General features: G+C 31.3%; 1 protein-coding gene across 1 annotated transcript; it reads left to right on the top strand.

The window, feature by feature from the left end:
- Nucleotides 1-257: 257 nt before the first annotated feature.
- Nucleotides 258-2,126, top strand: LOC133785063 (uncharacterized). The gene has a single exon (XM_062224325.1). The coding sequence runs from the start codon at nt 258-260 to the stop codon at nt 2,124-2,126; it is 1,869 nt and encodes a 622-aa protein (XP_062080309.1).
- Nucleotides 2,127-11,804: the final 9,678 nt, after the last annotated feature.

Raw genomic sequence — 11,804 nt, 5'->3', positions numbered from 1 at the left:
CAATTAAAGACTTACACATATGTGTCTATTTGGCACTTAAATTAAACACATTTATATAAAAAAAAATATGCATGTAATAGAGTAGGATAAGAAACACTTATACTAATATCCTACCCTATACGTGTATCGAATACATGTTTTTTGTACCATAACTCTATCATACCCTATAACTACAATTCAAGGGCTAATTAAGTATTTTATTTTTCTCAATGTAGTATAATCCATCGTCTACTTGTTCGAAAGATAATAGAGAAATGATGGATAAAAGTTGGATTTTCCAAAAGAATAGATTATCAGTGGAGTATTTTGATGGACTTAAGAGTTTTATTAAGTTATCAACTTTGCATTTAAATGGTGAAAACAAGATTCGATGTCCATGTGTTTCATGTATGAACTTATATTATCATGACTTAGAGACAATTGAGCGTCATATATTCGTAAAAGGATTTTATACCAAATATGTTATGTGGGAGTTTCACGGGGAAGATATCATAGAAGTAAACGAAGATCAAGAAGAAGTAGAATCAAACAGTGAAGAGGACATACCATATGACAGTGACGATGATGAGGACAATGACGATATGAGACCAACATTAGAAGATTTAGCTAGTCAATATCATAGGAAGGGTGATTTTGTGAACCTTGGAGATTCAAATGAGCACAATGATGAAAGGAATACATTGCCTGACTTATTTGCAGAAGCAGAAAAGGAGTTATACTTTGGATGTACAACGTTCTCAGTCTTAACATTTATTGTTAATCTAATGCACATTAAAGTGATGTGTGGTTGGAGTAACAAATCATTTGATTTGTTGCTCGACTTACTTTCGAAAGCATTTCCCAAAGACAATAAAATTCCACGATCTTATTATGACGCTAAGAAAATGTTGCGTGATCTTGGTTTAGGGTACGAAACTATTCATGTATGTGAGTATGATTGTGCTTTATTTTGGAAAGAGAATAAAAATGCTGAAAGATGTCCTATATGTGGTCATGAACGATACAAATTCCAAGGAACTAAAGGCAAGAAGATCCCACACAAAAAGATGCAATATTTTCCTATAACTCCACGACTACAGAGACTTTTTATGTCACGCCATACATCATCTGATATGAGGTGGCATAAGGAAGAACGTGTTGATACAGAAGGTGTACTTAGACACCCGGTAGATGCAGAGGTTTGGAAGGATTTTGATAGACAATATCCAGATTTTGCAAAAGAATCTAGAAATGTAAGGCTTGGATTTGCAACAGATGGGTTCAATCCATTCGGTGATTTATCAAACTCGTACAGTATGTGGCCAGTGTTACTAATTCCATATAACATGCCACCATGGAGATGCATGAAACGAGAATTCTTAATGATGGCATTATTGATTCCAGGACGTCGTGCTCCAGGAAAAGACATAGATGTCTATTTACAACCTCTGATCGATGAGCTGAAAGAACTATGGGAAAATGGTGTACGTACTTTTGATGTTATTGATAAAGAATATTTTACAATGCGTGCAGCAATATTGTGGACGATCCATGATTTTCCAGCATATGGTACTGTATCTGGGTATAGCACTCAAGGTTATAAAGCTTGTCCTGTTTGTGAAGATGACACATCTTCATTTCGAATAAGAGGAAAAATATGTTTCATGGGTCATCGTCGATATTTGTGTCCGAACCACCAATGGCGCAATGATATGGAGTATGATGGTACAATCGAACGACGTTCACCTCCAAAAATTTTATCAGGAGATGAAATCTTGGATAAATTAAAAGGTGTATGGAAATGTAGGGCAGGTAAAAATGATAAGATCATTAAGGACGATAAGCAAAAAATGAAGGATGCATGTTATGAAAATAACACGAACTGGAGGCGAAAAAGTATTTTTTGGGAGTTAGAATATTGGCCTAAATTAAAACTAAGACATAATTTGGATGTGATGCATATTGAGAAAAATATATGTGATAGTGTAGTTGGTACAATATTTAGTATTGATGGGAAGTCTAAAGATACTGAAAAGGCAAGACTTGATTTACAAGATTTAAATATTCGTAAGCAGCTACACATGAAAAAGAAGGGGAACAAATGGTTCAAACCAGTAGCATGCTATACATTATCAGCGAAGGAATGACAAGAATTTTGTACGTTCATAAAGTCCGTAAAATTTCCTGATGGATATGCTGCAAATATTTCTCGGAATGTTAACATGAAAGATGGAAAGTTATTTGGGTTGAAAAGTCATGATTGTCATATTTTATTACAGAGGTTGTTACCTATTGGTTTAAGGCCATATTTGAAAAAGAAAGTAATGGATGATATTGCTGAGTTGTCCTTATTCTTCAAAAAGCTATGTGCGAGGACATTATATGTGAAAGACTTAGACGAATTGGAAAAGGGCGTTGTACTCACACTGTGTAAATTAGAAAGTATCTTTCCTCCTGCCTTCTTTGATGTGATGATTCATCTTATGGTTCACTTGCCATTAGAAGCTAAGTTAGGTGGTCCAGTACAAATGCGATGGATGTATTCAATCGAAAGGTAACAAAATCTATAACTTAAGTTTAAAAAATTAAATAATCATTGAATACAATTCTTTATTACTATATATTGAAAACATAATTAATTTCAGGGAATTAGGTCATTTGAAAAAATATGTGAAAAACAAAGCTCGACCTGAAGGTTCTATTGCAGAAAAATACATTATTACTGAGGCACTAAACTTTTGTTCAATGTATCTTCGTGGAATGGAAACACGCTTTAATCGTCCTGAGCGCAATCCTGATTACCTTGGAATTAGAAAACAATCGACACTGTCAATATTCAACATGCCTACAAGACCATTTGGAAGACAATCATCCATCACACTAACTCAAGATCAACGAACCCAAGTTCAATGGTATATTTTGAATAATTGTCCTGAGTTGGAACCATATTTAACGTAAGTTTATAATTTAATTTTTTAAATTCTAACAACATTTAGGTTTTAGCATAAAAATAATCTTTCATAGTACTTATTGTGAACACAGAGAACATAGATTATTCTTACAATCTCAAGGAATTCTGGATATCAATCAAGTGCAAAAAAATGAATTTTCAACATGGTTTGAAAATAAAGTAAGTTTAAATATCAATGTTTGATATTCTAAATTTTTTATTTGTCTTGATCTTACATTTATAATTTTATCAGCCATCACAGATAAAAAAAATGAATGAAACAATATCTGGTAAAGCACAGGAAGATTTGTATGCAATTGCAATGCAACCAAGTTTTTTGGCTTGTACATATGCTGGTTGTATGGTTAATGGAGTTCGATACCATACAAAAAGTCGAGATGAAAGACTTTTAACTCAAAACTACGGTGTTCACGTTGAAGCAGAATATGATGGAAATATATGTGATTTTTATGGTGTCATCAATGAAATTTGGGAAGTACATTACCTCTATTTGAACAAAGTTATATTGTTCAAATGCTCTTGGTACAATACCAATGGAAGTGATAAAATGTACTCTGAGTATAACTTTACTAGTATCAACATCAACTCAGAATGGTTTGAAGATGAACCATTTGTTCTTGCCAATCAAGTAAGTTTGGTTTTTTATTTGGATGACATTAAAAAAAGTAAAGATAATAAAGATTGGAAAGTGGTACAAAAAGTAAATCATCGTCACATCTGGGATATACCATCAAAGCCAATGGATGGTGAAGTTGATGATGAAGATCCAACTATCAACAGTTCTGAAGCATATCAAGAAGAATCTTCGAATGACATTGGCGTGAATTTTGATTCAATGACAAATGATACTAATCTTATTCGGGATGATATTGAAGATATAGAATGTGATAATCATCAATTGTTCAATGAACTTCAAATAAATCATAATAATCAAGTTCAAAGTGATATAAACAGTGACGATACCGATGAAGAAGCTTTACTCGATGATTTTGAAGATATAACTTTGAGTGATGAAATTGATTAACTATAAAGTGTGTTATTATTTTTATTTTTTGTAAAGTTTTGAATATGCAAATTTATTATATGCTAATAAAAAATTTATATTTTTTAGATTTTTAATCATGACAAATGAGAAGTCTCTTGATCCACCAATAACTACTAGAAGGGTGTTTGGCCGTAAGAGGACGCATATTAACTCTTCATCATCTACACAGTCTCCTCCTCGTTTGCCATGTTCTTCCAATGATGATTCAATAACACCATTAAATGATGAAACACACAAGTCCTTAGAAGGTATAAATGGTTTATGTACAACTTATGATAATATATACATTAAAAATTTATGAAAATAGTTCTGATTATAAGTAATATAAAAAATTATTTGACAGAATCAAAGAAGAGAACTCGTGGCCCTACTCGTGGGGATGGTGTTAGACGCTTATTAAAGGATGATGCAAGTAAGTTAAAGATTTCCTATAAAAAAGGAGAACTTCGAGTTCATGGGACGCATGCCACTGCATTTGCGAACATTGTTGGTGTAAATGTACGCCATCATGCTCCACTTCAGTATAGTGGATGGGCTAAAGTTCCTCCAGAAGATAAGAAAGTCGTATATGCTCGTATCATGGTATGTTTATATTACCATACTTATTTTATAATATTTTTTGCATGACAATTTATTTTTTGAAATTCTTTTTGCAGGATGTATTCGAGATGGATTTTAAAAAAGATCCATATCTTGAAACAATTTGCAATCACTATTGTTCAGAGCGCTATAAAGATTATCGTAATAATTGTCACAGAGAGTACAAGAATATCATCAAAGAAGGTAAGAATCCATTAGAAAATCGGCCTGTGAAATTGGTGCTAAGAGATGAAGATTGGCAATGGATGTGCAATAAATGTTTCTCTAACGAAGAATGGAAGGTATCCTACATTTCTTGAATTATTTGTACACAATTCATAATTTTTAATTCTTAAAACTCACATGAAAATTATTTTGTAGAAAAAGTCAATTGCAGGGTCAAAAAATAGATCAAGTGTTTCTTTTATGCATTCTGGTGGAACTAAGTCATTTATTCAGTATTTACATGAGGAGGTAAACATATATTTGGCATAATATTATTGTAATTTTATTATATTTAATGTTATTAATTATTTAAATGCATTACAGAAATCAAATCAAATAATGGATGACAAAGTACAACAAGAAACAAAGAAGTTTGGAGAAATTGAAATGTTTCGAAAAACTCATTGTACAATTAAGAATGAGTGGACCCACAGAATAGCTGAGGACAAATATGTATGTTCGACTTTTAAAAATTATGAATTTTTACCTTCTAGACAAATATGTATGTTCGACTTTTAAAAATTATGAATTTTTACCTTCTAAATTTTGTAAAACTATTACACTATTATTTTGTTGTTATTGTAGAAGGAAATGGTAGAGTTACGAAAAGAGAAACTCATTCAATTTGAAGATGGATTGTTACTAGTAGTGGATGAGGCTGCTATATACAGGCAAGTTTTAGGCGAAGAAAAATATGGTTGGTTACGAGGTTTTGGTCCTATACTCGGAAAGAAGATGTCAACCCAGTTATCATCCAAACGTGAAGAGATTGAAGATGAACGTTTGAAGAAATTAGAGAAAATCGTTGAAGATCTTAAAAACGAACAAAATAACAACATTGCAAGAATTGTTCAAGAGAATATGGAGAAGTTCTACGAATCACAACAAAGTCGATTATTAGAACAAAGAGCATTAGAGTCACAAATCACACCTCCTCCATCAATGGTTTCATTAAATTTTAAGTTTTAAATTTTAAATTTTAAATCCAATATTACATATAATTTATGATGTTTTTTTCTAATTAATTATTAATTTTATATTTTGTTTCAGAATAAACAACATAGTCTTTCACCGCAACTGGAGCCATGTAAAGGAAAAGATCAACCTTCTTCTTCACAAACTCTCAATACATCCTCCACAAGTTTAAAGGAAGTACAAAAATCTCCAATTCAATTTGAGATGCCCAAGGATGCTCCAAAGAGTGTAAAAGCTGTATTACTAGCTGTTCGATTTTATGAACCTTCACACACATTTCGTATTGCCATGGACCCAGAAATTTTGGATAGTGATCAATACTTATTTATTTCACCTGAAGATGTGATTCACCTTGGCACCATGACAGAGATTGGAGCTCCTTGTATAACATTTTGGATCAGGTAAAAAAGAAATACCTTTCACATAATTCTCATGCACAAAATAACATTATTTGTCTTACAAATTCAATTGTAATATTTAGGATCTTACATCGAAAGTTGGAAAAAGCAAATCGAGCACAATATTTTCGTTTCTTTCATCCAACTTTGGCTTTGGATTCGTGTCAAACACAAAATGCAATATCAATGGCAAATCGCTTGGAAGACACAGAAACAGGACAATTTTGGTTGCTTCCTATTCATATTGGGTAAGATTTATTTATTTATTTATTTAACTAATTACATTATCAATATCTTAATTTATATACAATATCTATTTTATGGTCAGCAGATATCATTGGATGCTAGTAATAATTGATCCATTGCGTGATACATGTTATTGGCTTGATCCAATTATACTACCCCCACGAAAAGAAATTAAAAGTCTAATGGCAATGTAAGTTAAATAGTGATATGGATTAGTCTTATTTAATTTTTACTTTAAATTTATTATTAAATATTTTATTTCTTTATTAGGGCTTTTGATTACTACAATACCTCCAAAAATAGGCAACCAAAAGAGATTACATGGAAATATATAAAGGTAAGTTATAAAATAATATCACATAATATATATTACATTTGATAGTTACTTTAAAATAATACAATATAATATTGTATTGAAAATTTAAATTATCAATATCGTTTAATCTTGTCATTTACATTTTATGAATTTGTGCAGTGTCATCAACAACCATCGAATATTGAGTGTGGATATTATGTAATGACATATATGCGTGACTTTTGCATGAATCCTAGACCTATCAATTGGTTAACTACTCATGTAAGATGTATATAAATACTATTGAAATAGAATATTTTGTTATTATATTATACAATTGACTAATATTCATTATTACTTACATTTATTTTTTACAGTGCAAAGAGAAGATGAAAGATTACACAAAACAAAATATTGATCAAATTCGAGTGGAGTGGGCTGACGAATTCATAGAATTGGTTGACTAATTCCAATGAGCAATACTATAGTTCCTTCTCCAATTTTCATTTTCAAAAGTTGTATCCAAAGAGTTTTGTGGTTCTAGTTTTTTATTTATTTTGAATAGTTTTATAGTCACTATGCTCTATTTTCCCCCAAGAGGCTTTTTCCCATTGGATTTTCCATTTTGCGTTTTTTAACTGAGGCTTGCCATAGGTTCAATGCAATATCTTTGTTTTAGGAAAGCTATATGCATCCCTATACATGGCTTATGTAGTTGCGTACTTTTATTTTCCTTCGAGTTTGTTATTGTACTTATGATATTTTTAATTTTATCTTTTGATTTTATCCATATACATTTAGTTAGTTTTTTTTACCTTGATCTTATTTTTTAAAAAATAAAATTATTTTACGAATTAAAATATTATTAATTTGTTGAGAGTCCATAACACAAATCTAAATTTAATTACTTTATGTTTGGTATTCTTATATATTTTTTACATTATAATTTTTATTGTGTACTTTCTCTACCAATACTTTTGTAGCAAAAATATTACTACAAGAAATATTTTATTTGCTAGTGCCAAAATATGATATAATTTAGTAGTAATAAATTTATTTCTACTACCAAAGAATTGATCACTAAATGGGAAAAAAACAGAAATAAAATCATATAAAATGCATCAATTTTATATTTGGTGCTAATATTTAATTTTAGCTACCAAAAAATATTGGTAGCTGACAATATAAATATGCTACCAAATATTTTGGTAGCAGACGAATTTAGTATCATTTAATTATATTTTGCTACTAAATCATTTTGCTACCAAAATTTAGTAGCAAATTTATTCATTGGTGCCAATAATATTAGCTACAAAAGAACATTGGTAGCTGAAAATATAAATATGCTACCAAAATATTTGGTAGCAGTAATATCTGGTATTGTATGATTAGAATTTACTACTAAATCATTTTGCTACCAAAATTTGGTAGCAAATGGTAATTATCTGCTACCAAAAATATTTGGTAGCTAAAACTTTTGTAGCTAAAAACATAATTTCTTGTAGTGAGAGGTTGCAAGTTGCTAGGTTATTGTGAGAGTGTAAACACTTGGGTTGGGAATTATAAGCTTGATCACTATAAGCTTACCAAACACTTGGGAAGTAAGGTTCCATTAACATTTCGATTCAAGGTTTAGATTGATCATAGAAGTACTCAAGGTATCCCAAACTCTAGTCCATTTCGGTATTATTTTCTTTAAAGTTCTCATAGTCTTCTACTCAGCCTTCTAACCTATTCTTTATTTTGGTTAGGAAATCTAAGAACTTGCACATAAGTTTTTGGTAAGTATTTTTTCTCAATGGTATAGTCCTCCCATTCCTTTCATTTCCCTTTTCTTCAATATACTCACCCTATTATAAATGGTTTTTAGGAGTGTTCCAAGGTCCCAAATCAATTCTCATATCCCGGTTATTTTGGTAAGGAAAATAGGATAGGATTTATGTGCTATATGTTTTATATGTTATCTTATGGTTTTTATGTTATGAAATATGTTATGATATGTATGTTTGTAGGCTTGGGCATATGACCCATATGACTAACAAGCCCCAAATAGATTATGGGCATATGACCTGCTTAGCTAGTAGGACCCCAAATAGATTATGGGCATATGACCTGCTTAGCTAGTAGGACCCCACTAATCTAATGGGCATATGACTTGTTTAGTCTATGAGACCCCAAGTAATAATGGCCATTATAGTATGTATGTGATATATGTGTTATGGTATGTTTTTTTTTTATATTGCACTATGAATTTTTATGTATATGGCTATATGTTAGATTTTCCTTGCTGGGCATTAGGCTCATTCCTTTTTGTTTATATGTGCAGGAAAATAGGTCTTAGTGGCGGGGAAGGTTCTTGGAAGCTTAGAGAATGTGTATTGAGGCGGAATGGATTCAAGAGCCGAGCGTTTCGATTCGAGGATGTAGTTTTGTTTCTTATGGTTTTTACATGTATCTTTCCGCATTTTGTTATGTAAATCTCTTTTTAATTATGTCATGTTTTGATTTTAAAACAATGGGATCCCATATCCTAACTTGAATTTTATGTAAGTTTAACTTTTATTTTTACAAGTTTCTTAAATAAAGTTATGGTCTTTTCACTTATAAGTTTTATTAAGGATTAGTGTTTATGTATAGTTTTCGTTAATGGTCCAAAAGTCTAGAGTAGTTGGGTCATTACAGTAACGACCCAACTATTCTAGACTTTGGACCATTAATAACTACTATACTAATCTTAAGAAAACGTACATATGAAATAACCATAACTTTATTTAAATACTGTAAAGTAATGGTTTAAAAATACATAAAATTTATAAGTAGGACATGGGATCTCATTGTTTTGAAAATAAAACGTATCATAACTTAAATCTTAAAATTCATTACAACTCAGATGTGGAAAAATACATAGAAAATATGATTTGAAAGACTTAAACAACTTCATCCTCGAATCGTATGCGCAGTCCACCGATTCCATTATCCCTCAATACACATCCCCAAGCTGCTAAGAACCTTCCCGCCGCCATAACTATTTTCCTGCACATATAAAACATAAAGGAATGAGCCTAATGCCCAACAAGGACAATCTACTACAAGCATGAAACATATACATACACATAAACTATAAACTATAATCGATAACTCTATGACTATATAAATACAACATCTATTACAATGGCCATCATACTTCTTGGGACTTGCTAGCTAAGCAATCATATGCCCATAAATTTATGGGGCTAGTTATCTAAACAAGTCATATAAATTTATGGGGCTCGTTATCTAAACAATCATATGCCCAAGGAATCTACTATTGGGACTTGTTATCTAAACAAGTTATATATTTGTTATCTAAAGAATTCATATACTAAAACAACTAAAAACATATCATACTTATAACATAGACAATATCAACAACATAAAAGCATACAAATCTACCTTATTTTCCTTACTAAAAACCAGAATGTGGGAACAAGATCGGGACTTTGGAACACTCCTAAAACCATAATAGAGAGGTGAGTATACTAAAGAAAAGAGATGAAAAGAATGAACTACACCATCGAAAAGATACTTACCAACAAGAAACTCAATTTCAAGATCTTACATGCCTAACCAAGAATAAAGAATACTGAGTTAGGATTTGAGTAGAGAAAACTATTAAGAACAATACAGAAAGGAACTAGAATCAGGAATACCTTGAATGCTTCTATGACCGAACTACACCTCGAAACTTAAATATACTATAAACCTTACTTCCCAAGTGTTTAATGAGCTTATAATGATAAAGCTTATAACCCCAACCCAAGTGTTTAACACTCTAAAGTAATCCTAGCAACTTGTAGGCTCTGAACTCAGCTTGAAGAATGAAGAAATGGTTGGGTACTAGGTCCTATTTATAGAGTTCAAGAATGAAAATATCTTCATTTAGCTTGAATAAAATAATGGCTTTTTAATTGAAAAACATTTGAATAATTGTTCAGCAGAGGCTGAAGACTCGGCCAAAAAGATTCTGGACTTATCAAGAGGTTAAGGATTAAAATGAGCTCGGTTTCAAAATTGTTCAAAAATCATGCAATATAGCTGATATATCTCCCATGCTAGGCGATATATCGCCTGGGCTGATATAACCGAGGCTCGTCGAAGTTGTCATGCAAAGTTACGTGTTTTCCGTATCCCCGTATGGAAATTTATCTCCCCCTAGAGCTGCGATATATCGGCATACGCTGAAATATCATACACGTAATTACACTTTTTCACCCTATTTTGAATTGAGTAAACAGCCTTGACTAAGTCCTTTAACGATTTCAAAGCTGCTGGCAGACTCTAGGATTTTCAAATATTACTCTTAATAAACTTATTCCTCAAAAATACTTTATTATTCATTAAACATACACATGACAAGTGTCATTACCTTATTAGGTCTATCTAAACCTTATAGTATACTAAATATCATCTTTATAATCAGTCATATTAATCAAACCTTAGGTTATAATTAATATTCTTAAACTATAGGTTAAACTTATAAAATCTACAAGTGTTACTACGAGTGTCCAACTAAGTCTCGGCTTGAACCAAAATCCACACTAATAAACATACTACAACTACTACTATCTATTACTATTACTACTACTATCTAACTAGCTAAGTAAAGTTCTTAGACTCTACACAGGCTCTGCTGAACGATTATTCAAATGCTTTTCAATTAAAAAGCCATTATTTTATTCAAGCTAAATGAAGATCTTTTCATTCTTGAACTCTATAAATAAGACCTAGTACCCAGCCATTTCTTCATTCATCAAGTTGAGTTCAGAGCCTATAAGCTGCTAGGATTACTTTAGAGTATTAAACACTTGGGTTGGGGTTATAAGCTTTATCATCTTAAGCTTATCAAATACTTGGGAAGTAAGATTAATAGTGTATTTTGGTTTCGAGGTGTAGTTCGGGTATAACAATTTCAAAGGTATCCCTATTCTTAGTTCCTTTCTGTATTGTTTTATTAAGTTCTTATAGTTTTCTCTACTCAAATCCTAACTATTCTTTATTCTTGGTTAGGCATCTAAGTTCTTTGAACTTGAGGTTCTTGTTGGTAAGTATCTT

This window comes from Humulus lupulus, chromosome 6 (assembly GCF_963169125.1).
Source record: "Humulus lupulus chromosome 6, drHumLupu1.1, whole genome shotgun sequence".
Lineage (NCBI taxonomy): Eukaryota > Viridiplantae > Streptophyta > Magnoliopsida > Rosales > Cannabaceae > Humulus > Humulus lupulus.
Note: the sequence above shows the minus strand (reverse complement) of the source record. Positions and strands in the feature narration are given on the sequence as shown.